The sequence below is a fragment of the Phalacrocorax carbo genome, chromosome 7 (genome assembly GCF_963921805.1).
Source record: "Phalacrocorax carbo chromosome 7, bPhaCar2.1, whole genome shotgun sequence".
In the NCBI taxonomy this organism is placed as follows: domain Eukaryota; kingdom Metazoa; phylum Chordata; class Aves; order Suliformes; family Phalacrocoracidae; genus Phalacrocorax; species Phalacrocorax carbo.
In genome coordinates this window covers 22,083,038-22,105,751 of record NC_087519.1, presented here as the reverse complement: position 1 = coordinate 22,105,751, position 22,714 = coordinate 22,083,038, and the positions used below count along the sequence as shown (strand labels likewise).

The window sequence follows — 22,714 nt, the reverse complement described above, 5'->3', positions numbered from 1 at the left end:
AGCCGCCGGGGTCAGGGGAAGGAGGGGGCGGGGGGAGCCGGGGCCGCGCCCGGAACGGCTGCGACGGCGGGGCTTAAATGGGCGGGGCGAGGAGGCCCCTCCCGCGGGGCACCGGCTGTCCCCGAGGCCCTCGGCCCCAACCCCCCGCCGGGCAGCACTCCCGGTGTCACGGTTCCGGGGCCCCGGCCCTCGCTCCCGCCCCGCCGCAGCACCCCTCGTGGGGAGTCCCCCACGGGCATCCGGGGGCGGGGAGGGGCGGGGCGGCCGCAGCCCCCTCCCGCTCGCCCGGGAGCGGTTCCGGGTCGCGGAGGCGGGATCCGCGGCGGTACCGGGGACTGGCGGCGACATGGTGGGGCGGGGGGTGGCGGGGAGGGACTGCGGGGCGGGGGCGGGGGGGGCGCGGCGGGGTCTGACCGCCTTTTTCCCCCGCAGCGGTTCCGCTTCTGCGGGGACCTGGATTGCCCCGACTGGGTCCTGGCCGAGATCAGCACCCTGGCCAAAATCGTTAAGTGCCCCCGCGCCCCCTCCCCTGGGCCCCCCCGGGGTCCCCCCTCCCCCCCCCCCCCGGCGCCCTGCTCACCCTCCTTCTCACCCACGCAGTCCTCGGTGAAGCTGAAGCTGATCTGCGCCCAGGTGCTGCGGGACCTGCTGGGGGATGCCATCGAGGTGAGCGGGGACCCCCTCGGGGGTTACCCTGATGGAGGCGGGGTGTCACAACGCTACAGCTGCCTAATCAGCAACAACACTGACTTAACTATTTATTCTTAATGCCAGCCTTAGCATTAAGAATAAGTCCTGCACCTGGGTGGGGGCACCCCCTGGTATCAATACAGGCTGGGGGATGGAGGGATTGAGAGCAGCCCTGCCAAGAAGGATTTGGGGGCACTGGTGGGTGAAAAGCTGGACATGAGCCAACAGTGTGCGCTTGCAGCCCAGAAGGCCAACAGTGTCCTGGGCTGCATCAAAAGAAGCATGGCCAGCAGGTCGAGGGAGGTGATCCTGCCCCTCTGCTCTGCTCTGGTGAGACCCCAGCTGGAGTGCTGCATCCAGCTCTGGAGCCCTCAGCACAAAGATGACATGGACCTGTTGGAGCGGGTCCAGAGGAGGGCTGCGAAATGATCTGAGGGCTGGAGCACAGGACTACAAGGACAGGCTGAGAGAGTTGGGGTTGTTCAGCCTGGAGAAGAGAAGGCTGCGGGGAGACTTTATTGCGGCCTTCCAGTCCTTAAAGGGGGACCATAGGAAGGATGGGGGCAATCTCTTTAGCAAGGCCTGTTGCGACAGAACAAGGGCAATGGTTTTAAACTAAAGGAGGAGGGTAGGTTTAGACTGGATATAAGGAAGACATTTTTTACAATGAGGGTGATGAAACACTGGAACAGGTTGCCCAGAGAGGTGATAAATGCACCATCCCTGGAAACATTCAAGGCCAGGTTGGACAGGGCTCTGAGCAACCTGATCTAGTTGAAGATGTCCCTGCTCACTGCAGGGGGGTTGGACTAGATGGTCTCTAAAGGTCCTTTCCAACCCAAACCATTCTGTGATTCTAAGAACGCTGTCAACACTAGCAGTAATTACATAGATGTCAAGTATTAGTAGTATTACTGCTAAGGTGAGAGTTATTAGCATTAATGTCAGTAGGGAACATGTCAGGCAGCAGCACAGCACGTGGTGTTTCCCGTGACAGTCCCATGCTCTGCTCTCCCACAGTATGAGAAGATCCTGAAGCTGACCTCGGATGCCAAGCTAGGTGAGCACTGCTGCCCCAGCCCTGACTCGGGTCCCACCAGGGAGCAACGCTCCAGAACGGGCAGCGACCTGGCAGGGGATGCCTTGCCGAGGTGGCGGAGCTAACCTTCCATCCTACCCGCAGAGTCAGGGGACGTGAAGGCAACCATTGCCGTCCTCAGCTTCATCCTCTCCAGCGCCGCCAAGCACAACGTGGACAGCGAGTCCCTGTCGAGCGAGCTGCAGCAGCTGGGACTGCCCAAGGGTAAGGCGGGACACTCAGGGCATCACTGCAGGCTGGAACTGGTAGGATGTGCCAGGGCTGAGCTGGCAGCCCCCAGCGCTGCCCTCTTCACACCTGGATCCGGCGTGGCATGGCAGCCGTGTTGTCCCCCGTCACCTCCCTGCCACGCCGTCCATCTCTGGGGGCTCCTCTGGGGTTTGTCCACAGTGGAGCCAGCGTGAGTGGGTGGTTTTCTCCTCTTGCCTCTCCCCCCCGGGCAGAACATGCCAGCGGGTTGTGCCGGTCCTACGAGGAGAAGCAGAGCTCCCTCCAGGACAGCCTCAGGGCCTGCAGCCTGAGACGTGAGTGCAGTATTGGGTGGTTTGGGGGTCGGGGTCGGTCACCTCACCAGAGCGTGCCGGGGTGCTGACACTGCCCACCCACCCTAGTGAGCCAGCTGGGCTCGGTGCGCTGGCGGGTGGATTACACCCTCAGCTCCAGTGAGCTGCGGGAGGTCAACGAGCCCCTCGTGCACCTGGTCTTCAACCTGCGGGACGGGGAGCGTGGGGGGATGGCGGCTGTCCCCATTGCCATCTCGGCTGACAAGTTCCGGGTGCTGCTGGCAGGTGAGGCTGGAGAGGGGTGGCGGGAGGGACCCCTCGCCATGCAATTGGTGAGGGGGGACAGCTGTGGCCTGGGCGGCTCCCCCCCCACCGCCTCCCTCTCTCCTCAGAGCTGAAGCAGGCCCAGGCCCTGATGAACACCCTTCTCTGAGGAGCTGGGAGAAGCATCAAGGTGGGATGGCAGGAACTGGTGGGAGAGGCTGGGGGCGGCATTCCCTGCCCTCCTGCTAAGCCCCCGGCACTGAGGCTGTCACCGAAATTGGGAATAAACCTCTTAACACCAATGTAGTAATAAGCAGCAAACTCTTTACTCGGCACTGGATGCACGGGGGCTCCTTCTGCCTAATGTGCACACCTGTCTCCAAAACCCAGGAATAAAACTCCTTAACCACTGGCTATGTTAAGGAGCAGGCATTACTTTATTCAGCGCCGGATGCGTGGGGGAGTCTTTGTGCGTAGCCTGCACACCTACTGGAGTTCATTTTTGACATTTATACATTAAAGTTAACACACCACGCCTATCTAATACATAATCATTGCCCTGACTGAGCAACCTCTTCTTCTATTGGTCTGTGTCCTCTCCGCTTAAATTTAAAGCTCAAGGTGGGGGTGGGGGTTAGTGTTTTCGTCCCGCAATCGAGTCGGTGGTCGTGATCTTCCCCCCGCCGGGATTACCCTTCCCCCAGTTGCTGTGACTCCCTGGTTTCACGGTTGTGGCGTCCCTCCGTCTTCCCGGCGGGAGAATGTCTCTTTCTGTTACCGGTCCTTGGAAGTTTCTCGGCTCGCGAGCCTTGAATTCCTTTCACAGGTCGGCTCGCGGAGCGGGCTGTGGATTTAGGTTAATAATGGCTCGAGCTGCAAGTTTAACCCTTTAGTTATTTACAGCACTGCTGTCCCCGGGGTGGCTCCAATAACGCTAAGGGGGAGGAGGCCGGGCCGTGTCCCGCCCTAGTTCTCGGGGAGGCGGGGCGGAGGCGCGTCCCGGGCGGCGGCGGCGGCGGCCGGGCCGGGCTCTGCGGTACCGGAGCGATGCCCGAGTGCCCGGAGCTGCACCTGGCCGGGCGGTACATCAACGAGGCGTGCGGCGGGGTGGTGTTCGCGGGCGGCGTGGAGCGCTCGGCAGTGGGCAGAGGCCCGGAGGTGCCCTTCTCCAGCGAGGCCTACCGCATCTCGGCCGCCTCCCGGGGCAAGGAGCTGCGGCTGACGCTGGCCCCGCTCGCCCCCGCCGCCGCCCCGCTGGACCTCGTCTTCCGCTTCGGTATGTCGGGCTCGTTCCGGCTGTGCCCCGGCGCCCAGCTCCCCCGCCATGCCCACCTCCGGTTCCACACCCGCGACAGCCCGCCGCGCGCCCTCTGCTTCATCGACGCCCGCCGCTTTGGCTCGTGGCGGCTGGGGGACGCCTGGCAGCCCGGCCGCGGGCCCTGCGTCCTCTCCGAGTACCAGGCCTTCAGGTGAGCGTCCCACCACCCCCGGGCCACGGCCCGGCCTGCGGGAAGGCACCCCCCACTTTGTTTTGGCTGCTTTTACTGTACGGCAGAAAACCATGAACCCACCTGACGCCCCGCGCTCTGTTGCAGGGAGAACGTGCTGAAGAACCTGGACGACAAAGCTTTTGACAAGCCCATCTGCGAGGCCCTCTTAAACCAGAAGTTTTTCAACGGAATTGGGAATTACCTCCGTGCTGAGATCCTGTACAGGTAAGGTGGGTTGAGCGCCCACTGATCTGATGGGGAGGTTTGGTCTCCAAGAGTTTGCCAGAGCTTGACAGCTCCTCGGCAAAGCGGGCTGGGCCTCCTCGCCTGGCAGACACAGGCAAGTGCCAGAAGTGAGAGTTCAGGCTTGTGCGTAACAGATGGGCTCTCTCAGGTTGAAGATCCCACCCTTCGAAAAGGCTCGGACTGTGCTGGAGGCCCTGAAGGATCAGGAGCAGGCCAGGAGGATGAAGGTGGGGAATACCTGGTGCTTTCACAGGTTCAGAAAGGAGCAGGCTTCCAGGGAAATGCCATAACACGGGTTTGTTTGCCTGTGGCCCTGCAGGACATCTCAGCATCACCCTGAGGTCCAGGGAGCTTCTCCCCTCCCATGCAGGGAGCTGGACTGTGCTGAGAAGCATTCCTGATTCAGGTTTGTGCTCAGCAGCAGTGGAGGTGCTTCAAGTTTGCTTCCAGCCCCCAGTATGGGCTCAGCTGGCTGCCTTGCTCGGGCTCTGCTTTGGGCTTAGCTGGCCACGAAGCTCTGCTTCAGGTCTGCTGTTTTGTGCTTGTTCCAGCCCAGGGTCCAGGGCCAGTTTCAGTTCGTGTTTGGTTCCTCGCTCTGATGGGGCAGAATGTTATCACGATGCCCTCGCAGAGCTCGCGCAGCCTCTGCCCCCACCGCTGCTGCGAGGTAGTTGCTGCTCTGAGTCTCTGCCAACATGACCACAGGCATTTTCGCTTCACAACTATAATGCTTGCTGCACAGGATCTTCTTCCTCAAGCATGTTACTGTCCTTTGCCATAAAAACCCGTGCCTGAGCCTGTCCACCCCTCCAATGGAGCGGCAAACGGGGCACGGGCGTTCCGTAACCTCACATGTGCGGCATTCATTCACACGTGGCTGGCTGACGAGCTGCAACAGCTCCCCTGGCACGTGCCTGCGTGCTGCGCTGGTGCCACCCAGCTTCTGCCATCAGGAAGCCTCTGGCTATATTTGGGGTGGGTGAAGAGGAAGGGTCGAGGGAAACAAGCACCTTGCAAGCTTAAAATCCCTGGGGAAGGCTGCAGTAGAGCCCACAGCTGAGCTCGTGGCCTTGGGGAAGAGGAGGTGGCTATTTTAAAGGAGGCTGAAAACAAAACGTGTGATGTGAGGGCTGTTTTTACAGACTGCTGGTGTCCCTGTACGCTAGCCCTCTTTCATGCCTTTGTAGCCATGGGGAATGTGGTAATGTGCAGTTTGAAGCCTACAGTGGGGTGAGCTCAGGGCTGGCAGGTGGTGGGGAGTATGGCAGCTCGTCCTCAGGAGGGCAAAAGGAGATGGGGAATTTGGCTGGCATTGAGGAGGAGAGACCCTGACAAGGCTGGAGTGGCTGGCAGGTGACCTCCCTCCCCTTCTCCACCCCTGCAGAATCATTCCCTCACTCTGAGCAAGAAGCTGAAGCTGATGCGGGATAACCCGGATCTCCTGGAGCTGTGTCACACTGTGCCCATGGAGGTCATCGCAGCAGGTGAGGCGACAGAGCAGGGAGCCGGGTAACACGGACAGCTGGAGCTGGCGAGGAGGCCTGGGCTTTGCATTCCTAGCAGCAGCAGGAGGCTTGGGAGGGCACCCCATCACTACAGTTACTGCTTCCTCTCTACTTCTGTCCTTCCCCTCTCCTCCTTCCCAGAGAAAAATCTCCTGGACCCAGATCACTCAGATAACTACGCTGCTTTCAAGAACTGGCTGCAGTGTTACTTGGTGCCTGGCATGAGCTCCCTGCGTGACCGCAATGGCAGGACCATATGGTTCCAGGTAGGAGTCAGGTTGCTGTCTGGGGGTGGGTGCCCCCCAACCACTCCCATGAGGGGACAGCAGCCCATTTTTTGCTCTCCGAGCACCCCCAGCATTTTGCTGTGTCACTGGGGGTCTCCCTCTCTGACAGGCTGCTGTGACTGCTAGAGGTGGAGGTCACAAGGACCCTGCATGCCAAGGGATGGCAGGCAGTCTGGAGCAGAGGGACTGATTGCGGGAATGGGGGACTTGGGTGGTCTGGCACCGTGAGACACCATGGTGGGGCCTTGCAGAAGGAGCAGGGGGCTGACGGGAGAGTCCATGAGGCGCAGGGCAGGCAGAGCAAGTCCAGCTGCACCACCTTCCTGGGGAAATGTGGCTGTTCCCCTCTCACTGTCTTAGCTGCAGGGTAGAGAAGGGGGCATGGATTCTGCTGCTGCTACCTGCAGAATAAATGCACCCCGGTCAACGCTCTGTTGCCTTCCTTGCAGGGAGAGCCTGGCCCCATGGCTCCTAAAGGTGAGTGTCTGCTCTCCTCCCCACGGGACCTGCTCTTGTTCTGGGAGGGCAGGAGCCTGGGAAGCCTGGGGCAAAGGCAGGAGCAAAGCTCCTCTCCCTGGGGTGCTGATGGGCCCATGACAGCTGGTGGCACTGGGGGGACGGAGCCTGCTGCGCCCAAGGCTTCCTACCAGCACACCCACATGCCTGGGTACAGCCTTTGCACCTGCAGGGTGCTTTTCCAGGCCAGCACCTATGTCGCCAATCCTCACCTGCCAGGCTGGGAGCAGGAGGGTGGGCTCTCCCTGGGGCTGCAAGCCTGAACTGAGGAATGTTTTTGCAGGGAAGGGAATCTGGTGGAAGGGGAGAGGAGCCCCTCGAGCCCTTCCTGCCAGTTCCCCACCTCAGCCACTGCAGCTCTGCTCACACATCCCCCAGGACAGCATCCCTGAAGGGTCCCTGTGCCTGTCTCCCAAGGCACAGGTGCTCTCTGCCCTATCTCGTTCTCATCCTCCCTAACCTGGGCATGTCTTCTTGTGCAGGGAAGACCTCCCGCAAGTGTGCTCAGCTGAAGGCGGATCCCGAGGCTGAGACCCCCAGGGTAAGAAGCTTTGTGGTTGTGGCTCCTGCTGGGTCTAGCAGCTGCCCTGTTCCCTGTGTCATGCTCAGGCTGCTCCCAAACCTCACGGTGGGGCTTCTACCTGGAGCTTCTCATCAGCTGGCGGTCCAAGTTGCTAAGCTCTGGCTCTGCTCTCCACCCAGGTCACCATGCGTGCCTCAAAACAGCGCCGCAGGGCTGCAGTGAAACCCCCAAAGTCAGCTGAGGAGGAGGCGGCTGACGGGCCGAGGAAGGGACGTGCTCGCGGGAGGAGGAAAGTGACCACTGCTGCAGCCTTGCCCGAGACTGAGGTGCTGGTCAAAGCCAAAAGAAGCCACCGGACATCTGCACGCAGGGGCAAAGGTGAGGCTGGCAGTCCCAGCAGCTTTCAAACATGCAGGCAGGGGCTGTGGGAGCCCTCCCTTGTGTCAGAGGGACTGAGGGGGTGCCAAAGGGCAGCAGAGGAGCCAGCGGGGCTTCACGGGGCAGAACCAGGCACCCTGTCACCCTCTGACTTCTCATTTCCTTCTCCACTTTCCAGATGCAGCCCTGGATGTGTGAGTGTGGCACGCCGCCCTCCCCCCAAGGGGCATTTCTCCCCCCAAGGGGCATTTTAACAGCCACAGGAGCTCAGGGAGGGCCTGGCCAAGGGCCTGCATTAGTGCTGGGAGAAATGGGGTCTGCTTGGTACCTGAGCTCACACCCACTTGCTACCGCTGCATCCTGCCAGTGCGGGAAGGAGAAGCTGGGCTTGGTGATAGGGCTGATTTATCCAGCATCCTCCTGCTGACCCCAGGCATTTGAGGCGCATAAGGGCCAAGGCCTGCACACTGTGCTGGACTCTGACCCTTCCCTCTGCCTAAAAGTGGATCCCTTCTTCCTTCCCCTCTTCTCTTTCTGGCTGTGCCTGGATCACTGTTTTTAGCTGACTAATAAAGTATATTCGTAGAAATTACTGCGCAGGCCTTTTTTTGTGCTAAGGATACCAACCCCACCCCATGCCCAGACTCTTCCCTGGGCTGGAGCAGGATTCTCCTCCACCTCACCCCCCCAGCTCCCCCAGAATAAAGGTAAGCTCTGCCTCCCCAGTCCCAGGAGCAAGATCCTGCTGAGGAGGACACTAAGAGAGCAGCAGCTACAACAGAGCCCCTGGGAGAAGGCAGATCAGTGCAGTTACCTGGAAATAAGTTAAGAGAACAGGATGGAGCTTGTTTTCATGTAATTCTCTTGTTTACTTGTGTTCCCCTACTGCAAGGACAGTGCAAGAGGCGGGTGAAGGGAGCGGGGGATGACTGTAGTGTGTCTTTACACTCGCTGCAAGGGACTGGATGAGATGAAGGCTGAAACTTGGGAGCCACTGTGGAAAGCTGCTGCTCCCCAGACCCACCCGGGGCTGGAGCAGAGCCTGTGTGGGGCCAGCCAGCCTGTCCCACAACCTTACCCATGCTTCAGCTAGCTAGGAACTCACTTGGGCCCTCCTTCCCTGGTTAGCCAGGGTGCAACTGTCCTCCTTTCCTGAAGAACATGGTTGTGCTCGAGCGCTGCTCTCTGATGGCTGGGTGGGAGGGCAAGGGGGAGGCCCTGCCCTTCCCTGGAACCACCGCCTCCTTGCACAGCTCTTGGGATCGGGGAAGCCTCAGGCTGCCATCTGAGCTCACAGTGTTGATGCTGTGGCATCAGCAAGGATGTCTGATGCCAGCATCACTGCCCCAAGACCAAGAGGATGGACAGCAGGTGGAAGGGTGTGAAGGAAAGTCTCACACCCTGCTGCTCCAGTGGCAGGCAGCCCTGTGCTGCCGGCTGCTCCAGGAGGTCACAGCTGAGGAAGAAAGCAGCAGGTGAGGCTGAAGCAACTGACCTCCAATCCCCACAGGTGCCCAGCCCTCCAGCACGGACTTACAGCATCGCCTCCTTAATGGGGAGGGAGGTCTGGAGCCAGGCATCAACTGTGCTGCCATGCGCCTCGTACAGCCGAACCACCACAGCTTCCGGTCTGTCCTCAGCCTTTGGGGGACAGCGCAGATGGGAGTTCAGACACATAAGACAGGCACATCCTATTCTGCACCTCAGGGTGCAGCCCAACCTGAGCGATTGCGACCGAGCGGCTCTGCCTGCATGCACATGCATTCCTGACCTGCTGCAGTGCAGTGCTAATGATTTGAGGCTGCAGTACCCACACATGGATGCAGATACTACTGTGATCCCTGGTGCATGTGCCTGCCCAGGCTGGCAGAGAGAGCTCCTTGTCCTCACCTAGCAGGGCATGCAAACCAGAGGAATCCCTGTTTTCACTCAGCTGGGCCTGCCTGCCACCCTATGTGGGGGAAAGAGCAAGCCACGCTTAGCAGCAGCAGCTTAACCTGTCTGCCCTCCCCGCTTCTGCTGTGGGGACTTGCCTGCTTGACAGTCTCCAGCACGACCGCAGGTGAGCTGACAGAAAAGGCGCTCCAGGCCAGGCACTGGGCAGAGCTGACTGGGACTGCATGGAGGGGGAAATTCAAGTTGTAGGCACACTGGATCACACTGGCATCCTGGAAGGAACCTGCAACACAAGAACCTCTAAGCCAGCCTCTATACATGCACAGCCAAGATGTGCTCACCCGAGCATCTTCTGCCCTGCATGTCCCCACACCTCTGCCCATCACTCACCCAGATGAGGCATCACGGCATAGGTGAACTGGTGGTGCGTGATGTCTGCTGTGGCATCAGGGGACTTGGGTGCTCTCAGCCTAAGGCAACAAGGGGTAGGAGAGACTGGTGTCTTGGCAGCACCCTCTGTTACCCAGTGCAGAGCCAGAAGAGCCCTGTGACAGGACAACTGCCTCCCACCACTACCTCAAGGCTAGGCCCTGAGGTAGAAGCCAACATGCTGCTTGTTTCTGACAACAGCAAACAGACCCTGACAGTCCCAGAAGCTAAAAAATTTGAAGTTTTTTTTCCTGTGAAACCTGTGGCTGATGGAGTCAAACTGAAGTTTGGAGTGTCTCTTAGCTTTGTATGCATCTGTAACATTCCTTCCCTCTCCTTATACCTCCCCTCCTGGGGTATGTTTTGGCCGGAAAAAGAAAAAATACTTGGTGAAAATGTGGATCTGATCTATCCTGCATTATCTGTGAGCATAACTCGTAGGAAATACATATCTTAGTTAATTGTAATGAAGCCAGCCAAAAGTTCTCAGACAACAGCCAGCCACTTAAGACTAATACCAGGCTATTTCCTTATTAACTATAATAATTTAGGACCAGGTGTTGCCTTGACTTCCAAGGGACACCTCAGAAGGCAAAGCGACTGCTGCAGCTCCACCCTCACCCCAACCCTACTCACAGCGAGAGGCTGAGCACATTCCCGTGGGCTGATGCCCCATATTTGCAGTCGTTCAGCAGTGCCACTCCAAAGCCATGCTCGGAGAGATCCAGCCACTTGTGAGCCCACACCTGCAGGAGGTACCAAGCGGCATATTCACCACAGAGAGGTACTGCCTGGGAGCAAAAGCAGCCCCACCATGGTAGGAGCAGCTCGGCCCTGGGACCAGACCACCCTTTCTCTCACCTCAAATCGAGCCCAGTCCCAGGACGTGTTCCAGTGTGTTGGCCGCTGCAGGTGCCCAAACTGGATCTCATAGGTGGCGTTTGTGCTCCGGACCTGCACAGGGAACTCCACCTTCAGGAACTTGTGAGCTTCCTTCCACTCAACCTAAATGTGGTAGCAGAAGGACATCACCACGGGGTGCTGACAGGCAGAGGCTGCGCTTATCCTTCCCCAGTGTGCAGCCAGCTAGCTCATGCCCAGGCCAGACCAGGTACAATAAAACCGCACTAGAGTCTGAACACAGATGAGCTGGTGGGTGTCTCTTCCACCCTTGTCCCTTCAGACCCCCACCCTCAGGCTGCCTTCCCCTGAGGCAGAGGAGGACAGGCAGCAGGAACCTCCAGGGAAGAAAACAGGAGGGGGATTGTAATTCAGATGCAAGGCCCAGCTCCCCAAGGCCCTGCTCGGATGGCCCAGATGTTTGTATCACACGGCAGCTGCTGGCCAAACCTGGGTCAGGAAGCGGAGATACGGACACGTGGCATCCAGGATGATCTCCTGGGTTAAGGTGCTGCCCTTCCCAATCTGCAGAGAGAACCTTGTGCTTCCCCGCAAGCCCCCAGCCAGGGTGATTTCCAGAGGCTTCAGCAGCATTGTCACTGGCTTCCTAGAGAAAGGGATAAAGGCAGAGCTGGTCTCAGCCTGGCAGACCCAGGTTCCCAAATCCCAGTCCAGCCTCCCACACAGCAGGCACTCACTTCTTCAGAGTGAACGCCCTGTAACAGCTTTTGTTACAGCTAGGACTGACAGGGAGGCAAGAACCTCAGAGCAAAGTCAAAATCCAAGTGCTGCATGCACTGCTCCTCTACCTGGTTTCCAAATGATAATCCATCACATCCCAGGCATCCCAGTACAGGGGAACATCATCAAAGAGTGCAAATTGGTTGGCATAGCAGCCATCTGGGACTGACTCTCTGGAACAAAGCGAAACAGAGAAACAGCATTGGAAGAGCTGGCACTGGAGAAGGGTGTACAGTGAGAAGGTGACCTGAGAGAGGTTTGAGAAGCCTGGCTCCAATAACTGGGTGACAGACATACCTCTTGGAGCCCACCAGCCGAAGTGAGGTCAGGCGCCCCATCATGTCCAGGCAGACTGCAATCACCCCATTGTCCATGGTAATGGAGCCATCCTCCTTGGAGGAAAGGACAGAAACAGATGTCACAGACCTGCGGGAGTTGAGTGCCCCAGTTGCAAATCTAGTGTGCGGACTTGCTGTGTGCTGGATTCCCTAGATTTCTCCCCAGTCAACATTTGATGCAGGGCACACCCACCTGAGGACCGTGGCCACTGTGCTTACCTGTTTCCTCACTGCCACCGGCTGAGGGGGTACATATGGCTCCCTCACTATAGCATAGCCCATGCTGGGGACTGTCACCAGAGCTGGAAAGCAAAGAGGTTCTGTTCCAACATCAGCCCCAGACCTAACACTAAGTCACACTGTGCTGCCCTGCTACTCTCATGTCAGACCTACCACCTCCTTTCATACCCTCCTCTTCTTCATCCGTCATTCAGGGACAACCTGAAGTGGGATAAAGTCCCAAGGAGCAATTTGACAAGTCAGTAAACCCTCCCTAGGTCAGGCAGAGGCAGAGTATTTCTTTGTTAGCTGTCTCTGCCCCTGTAAGAAATTCTGACACGAGTTACCCTGAGTTAGACATACCTAAAGTCTCTGTTCCGGCTGGCCCAGTCCTGAGGATCACCTCGGTCCGTTCCCAGGGCAAAGTGTTCAAGACGAGGGTGCTCTCAGTGCTCCCTGCCTTGGGCTGCAGGAGTTCCCTGCATAAGGACTGCACAGCTTCGTCCTGCAGCTGAGCGCCAGCCCTGCGGATCTCTGAGCAACAAAAACGCCTGAGTTGGATCCAACCAGGCCATTTCTCACATCAGAGAGTTTCTGGTGCTCCCGTGCAATGTACACACACTTTAGCTACTTCCAAACTACAATTAGTAGTTATCATTAATAAAAACTATCTGTTAGTAAGTAATTAAAGTTTATAATTATGCTTAGCTTTGTTATTACAAGATTACAATGAGCTATGCCAGCTCAACTGGAAAATTGTGGTGCTATAATGAAGTAAAACTACTGCAGGCAGGAGCAAACCTTTGCTGGGGTCTATCCTGGCATACTATCAGCAAGCAGAGAAGTCAGTAACTCCGGATGTTTTTTAATCCCTTGGCTTCCCTTCTAATTTCCTGTTGATTTAGCACTATTACAGACACATGTCGGCACAGGTTCAACCCATAGCACATGGCAGTCCAGGACTGAAACCTCTGCAGCCCCACCAGGCAGGACCCAGGGTGCTCCAACTAATAAGTGCCCTCCTAGCCAAACTCCGTGCTCACCTGCGTAGTATTGCAGGGCATCCTCAACCACGAGCTGGATACAGCTGCCTGGCAAAACATCATGGAACTGGTTGAGCAGCAATAACCTGAAACAGAACAAAGACCAGGTGAGGAAGCAGGGGAGAAAATTGGATTTGTTCTAGCTTATTGAGCCCTGTTTGCAAGATGGACAAATTTAACTGTTCCTTATTTCCTCATTAGCAAACACTAGAGAGAGACAAGGATTTATTCCATAGCATCCTTTAAATGCCTTTATGCTGAGATCTGTCAACTGTCATCTTAGTAAACTGCAACTGTGGGGAGTAAGAGCTATCTTTGTTATTCCTCAGGGGTTACCAGATATATTGTTGTACAAATTCAGACAAGTCAAAACTGGTGAGGAATAAGCTTAGGCTGGAAATGAAGCTTCTAGCCAGCAGAGTAGTGAGGCTTTGGAGCTATCTTCCAACAGGAGAATCAAGCAAAGCACTGAAACAGTTCCTCATCGGTTTATGGAAGGGGTTGTGTACACACAGCTCTGCAGTACTGAATCTGCCAAAGGTCCCTATAACCTACTCATTCAAAAGGCAGTGGAACAGTCACCCTGCTCACTCCAGCTGAATGGGGCTGAGAGATAAGTGAGCACCTCTCACCACCAGCCCACTGAGCTGCTCAATAACTGCCCACACCAGTGCAGTCCCGCTGATCCAGGCTAATTTTGGTGCACTAATAGGAAGGATTTCTACCCAGACTCAGGCAGGGACAAGGAGCTGTAGGGGATGGGGAGCAGCCAGCTCTCACATTGAAGTCACCAGCCCTCACCACATCCTCCCCTGGTACCACCAGTGCTCCCATACACCCTCACCTCCACAGCCGCTGCAGCTGGCTGGCAGGATACTTGAACGCACCACCCTGCGCCACAGCCAAGGTGCTGAGTACTTCGACGTCATGGAGTATTCGCTCACATTCCCGATTCCCCTTCTTTATCTGATGTCAAAGCGAGGAGAGAAGGAAGATGCTTAGGAAATTGGTAGCTTGGAGTGTATCTCTCACACCAGTGCAAGATGGTTGATTATCCGTAGGTGTCATGAGTCTGTCACTACCAGTGAGTTATTTTTTTGCCACAGAGCAAACAAACTCCCAGCACAGGGCATAGCTTCCCCTCTCTCTGTTCTCACCTTCCTCCTCTTCTTCTAACTCTTCACCCAAGCTCTGCAACTATCTGCTAAAGTGAAGGACATGGCAGCTGTTGACTAAGGCAGCCCTGCTGTGCCCAGGCTTCCTTACCACCCCTTGAAGAAAGTCTGACAATAGATCTGCCTTTTGGAGTCCTGCCTACAAGGTGGCTCCCACTGTTGAGACTGAAAGAGCACCATCTGAGCCCTGGAGCTGCCTGAGCAGTAGGGAAGAGAACTGAGAATGGCCACCTTGCCTGGGGGTGGGGGAGACCGCTGACCCCATCCCATGCGCACAGTCACCTGGGCCTGGGTTGTGTACGTGCCGTTGTGCAGCTCAAGGAAGAGCTCTCCCACCCAGGTGCACAGCCGTGATGACTCCTTCTCCAGGACAGAAAAGAGCTGGTCAGGAGTGGAGATCTGAACCCTGTGGGAGAGATGTACAAACAGCGATGAGCCAAGGGAGAAGCCTGTCACACGGCTAACCATGCATCCCAACCAGAAAAGTGACAGACCTGCAACCAAGGCCTCAGAAATCCCAACACAACCACGCACAGTATTCCACTCAACCTCGTCCTACACCTCTCCCACTCCACACTGCTCCGGCTGCCTGCCACAGAGATCTGGACATTCCCCAGGCAGGGACTGACTGACAGGTACTGCTGCTGTGCTGGCCACTTGCCCTGCGGCTCCACTGAAGGCTTGCAAGTGGTCCAAGGCTGCCCCATATACCTGTTCTTACAGCTCTTGATGATGGAGGGCTCTCTGCTCACCCTGCTTGCTCCCTGCCCTCCTTTGCAGACCCTTTCTTTTGACACTGCTGAAGGCCAGGCCCAGCTCAAAACAAGTGCTCCTGCAAGGGGAGAGGAAGGGAGCTCTCCTCTCACCGTGGCAACCCATCTATGTCATTCATTCTCTTCATCCTGTCCAGCATCTTCTGCGTGGGGCCCCCTCCTCCATCTCCAAAGCCAAAGAGGAGAGCGCTGTGGTTCACACGTCCTTTGTCCTTGTTGTTCTTCACTGTTTTCAGCATCTAGAGGGATTTTTTTGACAGATGCAATCCCCTGGGACCCAGCCCCAGCTCCCACAGCTCCACACAAGAAAGCCAGGTCAGCCTTTAGGGTGCAAAGCCCAGTCCTGCCCCTCTTCCCCAGCCCAAACTGCCAAAATCAGGCACGGACACATCTCAGAGACAGGCAATTGACTGCCAGGCACCCCAACACTCTTTGTCCAGCAATGTTGCCAGCTATCCCACTCCTTTCCCAGACAGTGCTACCTCTTAGGAACCTCAGTTCTGGCCCCAAGGGACTGGCACTGCACTTCACATGCAGGTCTGGCAACCTCACTCACCTCCTCCACTCGCCCCTGCATCCCATAGGAGTCACCAGGAGGGAAATGGGTCAGGACTCGGGAACCATCAATGCCTTCCCAGAAAAAGGTGTGATGCTGGAGGGGAGACAAAGGAACGTGTGGTGTCTCATACAGGCACCCTGTGCCCCCAGTGCCAAAATGCTAAAGTGCAACCCTATTGTTCCTAGGAGTTCCCAAATCAACACCTCTGGTCATGGTGGTACCAGAAAGATAAATTCAGCCTTTGCTCAGTGTTTCAAGGCTCCCAAACTCATCTCCCATACAAATGTGCGTGTGGAGGCCACACTTCAACCACATCAGCATGGACCTCGTGCACCAAAAGCCCAAGCTTCCTCACAAGCCCTGTCAAACACACAAAGCCCAGCACCTTTGTCACCAGGGAAGTGCACAGGGGACAAGCACTCCAGAGTCCCTTGAGGATTCAAACTGGGCCTTCACTTTCTCTCCATGGGGTTGCAGGATTCCCCCAACAGATCAGTGCAAGGAAACAGTTGCACAAGGATGGGGAATGCCACAAGGGCAGGGGACAGCAGAGGAGTGGCTGGGTTTGCTGTCTGCTGGACCTGCACACAGCTCACAGCTTCCCATCTGGAAGCAGAAGGAATTTGTAGGCCAGGGGCCTAGGTGGGATCTCTAACCGTGTCCTCCCTCTCTCCCCTAAAGCCTGACAGGACATTGCTACCACCATAAACTAATGTCTTCTTGAAGAAAAGCCTGTGTCAGATGAGCTGAAGGATTGGCTTGACCTGTGGAACCAACAGGTCCAGCTCTGCAGATAGACTCCAGCAACTGCAAGTCCATCCCCTGGCATGAAGGGAAGCACAGCTCACCGGGAAGGTGTTCACCAGGTTCCAGCTAAGCTTCTGCGTAAGGAACCGCCTGATTCCACAGCCACGCATCAGCTGGGGCAGCTGGGCTGAGTATCCAAACGTGTCAGGCAGCCAGAACTGGGAGCAGATGTGACAGGAGCAGAGGGAGAGACACATGAGTCACACTGGCTACAAATCGTGGAGGGTTTCTTGGTAGTCAGGCTCTCGGCCCTTCTTGCAGAGAGGTCAAAAGATGAGCTAGACAAGGAGCAATTCTAGATACCTGCCAGGGACCTATAAGCAATATAACCAAGGCCTGGGGCCGCGCTAATGGCATGATACATGGGTGAGTAGATATTTACTCATCATGGCTTTAGCTGCAAAAAGCAAGACAATGTAAGGCGCTGTATCTGGACAACCGGAGAGAAACCCTCACACATAGCAAGAGGTGGAAGGAGATGGTGTGCAAGGAAGGCATGCTGGAAAAGAGCAAGTACCTCTGAGCAGATCTTGCCAAACTGCTCCTGGAAGAACCGCTGTCCCTGGAGGAACTGCCGCACCATAGACTCTCCGCTGGGCAGATTCCCGTCCTGGGAGGAAAGCACAGGAAGTCTATGTGGCAAGCCAGGCCCCAGGGAACTGGGGGTCTTGTGAGTGCCCCATTCCCACCCACTGTCATCCTGACCTGGCAAATCATGGGGAGGATCTGAACAGAGCTCAGCAGAGGGCAAAGGGAGGAACTCAGCCAGCCCAGACCAAAGGTCCTTCTCAGGGAATGAGACAATTTGGGAGAGGGATGGTCTTTTTGCTAGGCTAGAAACTGCAGACAGCTGCTGTTCTCTGGGCCCAGAGAGCACCACTGACCAGGCGGGCTCAGCAAAGGCCCTGCTCTCCCCCTCCAGCATCAGGACCAGCCACAGAGGAGTGGTGCAGGGAGGATGTGGTGAGCCAGGCTCACCGCGCTTCTCACCATTTCCACCCAGGTGCCTCCAACAGGAATGAACTGCCCCTTTGCCACAAAGTCCTGAATCTGCGTGTAGAGCCCCGGGTACCAGCTCCGCACCCACTCGAACTGCTGCGCCTGCCAGAGCACAGAGATCGGCCTCAGCTCCCACCACATCACTCCACACCGACCTCTGTCCTCTCTGCAACTGTACAAGATACTCCCAATCACCACCCCCCATCTTGTTTTGAGTCGTGCTGGAGAGGCAACGCACCACAAGCAGAAGGAGAGCTCCCCAGAGGGAGATCACCCACCTGGGAGCAGGCAAAGGTGAGCTCCGGATTGCACTCCATCAGACGGACCACTGTGACCCAGCTCCGAGCGCACTTACGGATAGTCTCCTCATACGGCCACAGCCAGGCTGCGGGGACAGAAACATGACCCCTCTGTGGCTATTACTCGCACAAGTTCCTTTGGGAATGGGGCTGTGCTGCCTTTCACAGATCAGCTGGGGAAAATGCTACAGCAAAATGTTGTCCTTTGACTATGTGCCTGACACGAATGCAGCCTGAGGCTTCCAGCTCCCACTTCTCCTGCTGCCTTTCTGTTAAGACTGAAACCCCTCCAGGACTGGAAACTGAGGGGTGAAGTCCAACAGGTGGAAGATAGCAGTCTGTAATTCATCCCTCAGTGGCAGCCCCATCAGTGCTCCAAACAGCACAGCTAGCCAGACACACGTTCCCCTGCCTTGGTGCTAAACCAGATATATGGCAGCACAGAGGTCCCTTTCCCTTCCCTCAGGGCACAGCACCCAGTGCCTGGAGCCCAAGGGCAGCCATATTGCCCACTGAGCAGCACACCCTGGCCTCCAGGTCAGCAGAGAGGGAGCGCTGTGCTGCTCTCACCAGAGTCAATGTGGCAGTGACCCACAGCATGGATGGTGTGCTGGCTCTCGCCGTTCCTCTGGCTGAAGATCGCCGCAGCCAGGTCACGGGCAGCGGGGAAGGTGGAGGGGTCCGTAACGTCACACATGTTGACCATCTGGTTGGCAGCATACAGTGCCTGGAAACTCCTCTGGTTTTCCTCCCCGAGGAGCTGGGTTTGGGAGTGATAACAGCTTGACTCAGAGCTCGGCACTTTCTCTGGCTCTGAGAAGCTCTCTGTACCATCTCGGATGCCACCTGCCCCAGAGAGAACCCACTACTTCCTTCCAACACCTGACTCCGCCAGTGGTGCCAGGTGTCCCTGCTTTGCAGACACAACCTATGTCTTTGCTCATTTGTCTTCTAAAGCCAGGTTACACACACACCCATCCCAGGAGGCTCTGGTCTAACAGATCCTGCCTTGGAGCAGAAAGTGGATGAAAAAACCCACCTGTGGCTTCTCTCTGTTCAGTTTTTTCCTACTCTAGACAACGTCAGTTGTGCTAAAGCAGCAGGAGCAAACACTTGCTCCTCCAGGGCCTCCTGAAGGGAGGAGACAGGTCACAGAATGGCAGAAGGAGGTCAAATGAAGGCACGGAAGGAGGTGAAAAGCGTGATGTAAGGGAAGAGAATGAGCTCACAGACCTGGGCCATGTCCAGCAGTATTTCCAGATCCACCAGCAGTTCATAGACATCCCTGTTGAAGACAACCAGCTCAGCCTTGCTCAGGGTGAATCTCCTGTCAGGATCTGGAGGGGCGATCATACTGCCCTTGCCGGCACCAAAGAGACCATTGCAGGCTAGCTCCACGTACAGCGTCAGACTGGACAGCAAAGGGAAACCATCAGGGAACAGACCACAAGCAATCGGCCAGGAAAGCCCACTCCCCTCCCCTGGGATGTGTCCAGCCCAAACTGAACAACAGACACAGCCCCTGATCACTGGATGCTTCCCAGAGCACGCGGACACAGGCGGGGGTGTCTCAGCCCAGCCTCCTGGCTTCAGACAACGCCAAGCTCCCCAGCAGTGCAGGGCTCCCTGGGGCTCCGGCCAGGCTGACCACCCACCTGTGGGGCTCCGTCTCTTTCAGGCTGCTTGTCAGGATGTAGCTGGTCTTCTCACCTTCCTTAGTCAAACCCTGCAGAGGAAGACAGCACATTCAACATGCATCTTCAGTGGTCCGTTACAGGGGGCTGGATGGGCAACACAAGACACATCCAGCTGGATAGAGGGGCCCGGTCCCACATCTCATGGGATAATGCTTCCCACAAGAACAACTGGCACAGAAACTGCTGCTGCCCCAGCAGTAACACAAACCCCATGGACACCACCACAGAGCAAGGTAAGGCTGCAAAAAGCCACCTGAGCCATTCCACCTCCCCAGAGCAGGACTGAAGTTGACATGTGTGACAAGAGTCTGTCCCACTGTTCTTGACAGCAGTGGAGACACACATCTCAGGCCCCAGTGCTTGCCTATCCTTCGTCCAAGACAGATTTGCCTAGGCAGGGGACTTTCAGCTGTTACTGGTTTGCAGACCAGAATTTTAATTCCTGGATGGGGGCAGCTGCTAGAAAAAAGACTCAAACCCACTACCTGGAGGCTTGCCTTTCTGGGTTGGATTTTGGAAATAGCCACAGACCCTCTGTTGTCCACCAGCACAGCATGCAAACCATGAGCATAGCCCTCCCTCCCACCCCACTCTTCACAAACACTGCCCCTCTCTGCACCGCAGGTTTTCTATTTAAAGACAGCTCTCCTACTGCCTCAGAGTTTACCACCAGAGGCTAACCTTACAATGAGACATGTTCCTTCTGTTTTCCTTCGTGACCACTCTGTGTAGATCTTCAATTATTCTTGGTTCTCTCCTGTTGGTCCATGTGTTATTTTATACCCCTCAACGTATGTAGGCTTTGAAGAGCGCATAACAAATGGGAAGGGGCTTCTTCTACTGCCCCATTGCAGAGGTGTGCGGGACATAACAACTCTGCACATAGCAGAGTGCCTGGCACAGCTGGCATGTCCCTCATTCTTGCCTCCTTACCTGGACAGGTTGGGCATCTCGCCACACCATGCCCTCCCCATCGCTTTCCCAGATGAAGTGCACTTCCCGCCCTGCCCATGCTGAGGGGATGCTCAGCTCCACCTTAAACCAGCATGTCTCCCACCTGGAAGAGAGCAGGCAGCACCTTCAGCCCACTGTGAGACCTTCTCCCAGGAGAAACCACACTTCATCAGAGCCTCCACGGAAAAAGCAGAGTGGGGACAGCACACAAGTTCAATATGATTTGAGAGTAACAATGCTACTTGTCAATACAGACCTACTTTAACCTACGCCCCCAGACACAGTGTAGTCTGGAAGTGGCTCCCCATGCAGCTCAGTCGCTCTTTTAGCAAGTGAAACTTGTAAGTCATGGCACCCACTGCTGTCAGGTGTTGTTGAGGGTTAGAGATTTGACAGCAAGTAAAACTCCAAGCTGAGTGGGGTGACATGCTCTTTCAGGCTGACAGGGACTGGAAAACTGTTCCTCCACCCCCCACAGCGATCCAGAAGACAGTGAAATCAGAGGGTGCTAGGACTTGAATTATGCCTGGGGCAGGGCAGTTTATCAATATGTCTGCACCTGTGACCCTTCTTATTGTAGCCCTTAGTCCCTCGGGCAGGCTCATGCCCAGGCTGCAAGGAGGTGTGGCAGCCCCAGCAGGTGAGGAAGCTCAGAAATCAGCACACAAATCCCGTGGTGCCAGCCCCAACCCAGCCTCTTCTGGGACTCCAGAGAAACAGACAGTAGCATCATGTCTTTGACCACTACTAGGGAAAAAAGCCCCAATCTTCTCCCAGTCCTGACAAAGCATACAGATCCCACACAGAAGCAAGCATCAGGGCGACACCAAGACTACAAACACGAGCTCTCAGCAGAAAAGATTGATGAACTTCACTCTCTACCTAAAACATGCAGAAGGGAGGAGAACTATAATCTCATTTCTTGGCCGTTGAGAGCTCGTGAGGACTCACACACACAAGTAACACTGAAGCTCCAGCCCCACTGTCTTCAAGGTACCACCAAAACCTGCTACTCACGTGGGCCCGAAAGAGTCTCCCACTTTAGACGGTCTGAATTCCTGCCTGATGGCCTCATCATACGGGATTCGCCGCGGGGTCTGGAAGCAGGCGAGCGACACCGGCGCACAGCGATCTGCGAAGAGCCTGCAGGCAGAGATGGCTTGGGGCATGACTAATAAGGCCAGTCCTGCAGGGAGCAGCTTGGGCGGGGGTATAGGGACCACCCTGCTTTCCCAGCATGGCTGTATCACCCTGCTATCACTTAATACCCTCACAGTATTAACCGAATTCGAGAGTAATATTTTGCCCCGTTGAAGGGGGCTATTGGAGCCGGCCCTCCGGCAGCATCCCCCCGCCGAGGGCCGGGGGGCAGAAAGCGACTGCGCCAGCGGAACCCTGAGGCAGAGCTCAAGGCTGGTCAGGCTGTGCGTGTGTGCGCTCGTGCACTGAGGCTCCCGACGCCCGCAGCCCTGGCCGGCGGCGACCCGGGTGGGAGCCGGCGGCGGAGTTGGGGTACGCACACACGCAGAAGGGAGGAGGCCCGGGCGCGGTGTGGCCCACCCCGCCTACTGCCAGCGCCCCGAGGAAGGCCCAGTGAGGTGGCGGGGCCGCCCCCGCCGCCCACCTGCCCCACAGGTTGCAGTCGGTGAAGTAAATCTTGGAGAGGAACTTCTCGACCCGCTCCAGCGCCGTGCGCCGGTGCTTCAGAGAGGCCATGATGGTTGGAACGGGGCGCTGTGCGCATGCGCGGCGCACGGCGGGGGAGAGGAGTGGGATGGCGCATGCGCGCGCGGCGGGAGCGCTGTGGAGCCGGCGGCCCGGGGCTGAGCAGTAGCGCGTGCTCCCAGGCGGCCACGCGCCGCCCGACCTTCCCGCCCGGCTCGGGGCAGCCGCCGGGTGCCTTGGGACGCTTCCCCGGCTCGGGGCCCCCGCCGCGTCCCTGAGGAGCGGCCTTGCGGGCTCCGTCCTCCCGTGGGGCTGGGAACGCGCTCTCGAGGACGGCGTTACCGGCTCTGCCGCCTCCCCTCCCGCTTTCGGGAGAAAACCAGCCAGCTACTGCCCCCAGCCGCCGCAAAACACCGCGCGGATTAGTAAATTAATTGCAAACCAGAGGCAGAACCTGAGCGGAGGCGTGAGTCTCATCTCGGTCCCTCAGCCTAAGCAATTCTGCATCTGCTTCTCACCCTCTGCTTTTTCCCTCAGAAGCGCCCCAAAATTTCATTGTGTATGGTCAGGAAGGAAGAATCTGTAACGCAACGATTAGCCCCGATATTTTAATGGAAATACTGCACTACAATCAAGTTTACAACATTTGTATAGAAATCACATGGATTGTGGGCTGAGGATCACATTACAGAATACAAAAAGCAAGTTCAAATAAAAAG

At 56.9% G+C, this 22,714-nt stretch overlaps 3 protein-coding genes across 6 annotated transcripts; 2 read left to right on the top strand and 1 right to left on the bottom strand.

Moving 5' to 3' along the window:
• The first annotated feature begins 210 nt into the window (after positions 1–210).
• On the top strand, positions 211–2,858 carry COMMD4 (COMM domain containing 4). Its single transcript, XM_064456796.1, has 8 exons — positions 211–349; positions 433–504; positions 601–666; positions 1,711–1,750; positions 1,874–1,993; positions 2,233–2,313; positions 2,401–2,577; positions 2,685–2,858. The coding sequence occupies exons 1-8, from the start codon at positions 347–349 to the stop codon at positions 2,723–2,725; spliced, it is 600 nt and encodes a 199-aa protein (XP_064312866.1). The 5' UTR covers positions 211–346; the 3' UTR covers positions 2,726–2,858.
• Positions 2,859–3,257: 399 nt separating this feature from the next.
• On the top strand, positions 3,258–8,090 carry NEIL1 (nei like DNA glycosylase 1). Its single transcript, XM_064456795.1, has 9 exons — positions 3,258–4,025; positions 4,152–4,271; positions 4,441–4,519; positions 5,677–5,776; positions 5,939–6,063; positions 6,534–6,561; positions 7,083–7,141; positions 7,303–7,501; positions 7,680–8,090. Exons 1-9 carry the CDS (start codon positions 3,604–3,606, stop codon positions 7,697–7,699), a joined length of 1,152 nt encoding a protein of 383 aa, XP_064312865.1. The 5' UTR covers positions 3,258–3,603; the 3' UTR covers positions 7,700–8,090.
• A 256-nt stretch (positions 8,091–8,346) lies between these two features.
• On the bottom strand, positions 8,347–22,077 carry MAN2C1 (mannosidase alpha class 2C member 1). 4 transcript variants are annotated; one of them, XM_064456792.1, is made up of 26 exons: positions 21,955–22,077; positions 21,348–21,473; positions 20,310–20,433; positions 19,335–19,405; positions 18,913–19,090; positions 18,250–18,439; positions 17,659–17,765; positions 17,372–17,482; positions 16,899–16,991; positions 16,423–16,539; positions 15,572–15,667; positions 15,109–15,254; positions 14,525–14,648; positions 13,912–14,033; positions 13,068–13,153; positions 12,388–12,558; positions 12,025–12,107; positions 11,765–11,859; positions 11,536–11,640; positions 11,177–11,333; positions 10,688–10,831; positions 10,463–10,572; positions 9,788–9,867; positions 9,535–9,680; positions 9,039–9,142; positions 8,347–8,957 (listed from the first exon to the last, which is right to left on the bottom strand). In XM_064456792.1, exons 1-26 carry the CDS (start codon positions 22,044–22,046, stop codon positions 8,840–8,842), a joined length of 3,096 nt encoding a protein of 1,031 aa, XP_064312862.1. In that variant the 5' UTR covers positions 22,047–22,077; the 3' UTR covers positions 8,347–8,839. The 4 variants fall into 4 exon arrangements, with proteins under 4 accessions (XP_064312862.1, XP_064312861.1, XP_064312863.1 ...); XM_064456794.1 differs by lacking the exon at positions 8,347–8,957 and adding an exon at positions 9,392–9,452 and having other exon boundaries at positions 9,063–9,142; XM_064456791.1 differs by lacking the exon at positions 8,347–8,957 and having other exon boundaries at positions 9,039–9,452.
• Positions 22,078–22,714: the final 637 nt, after the last annotated feature.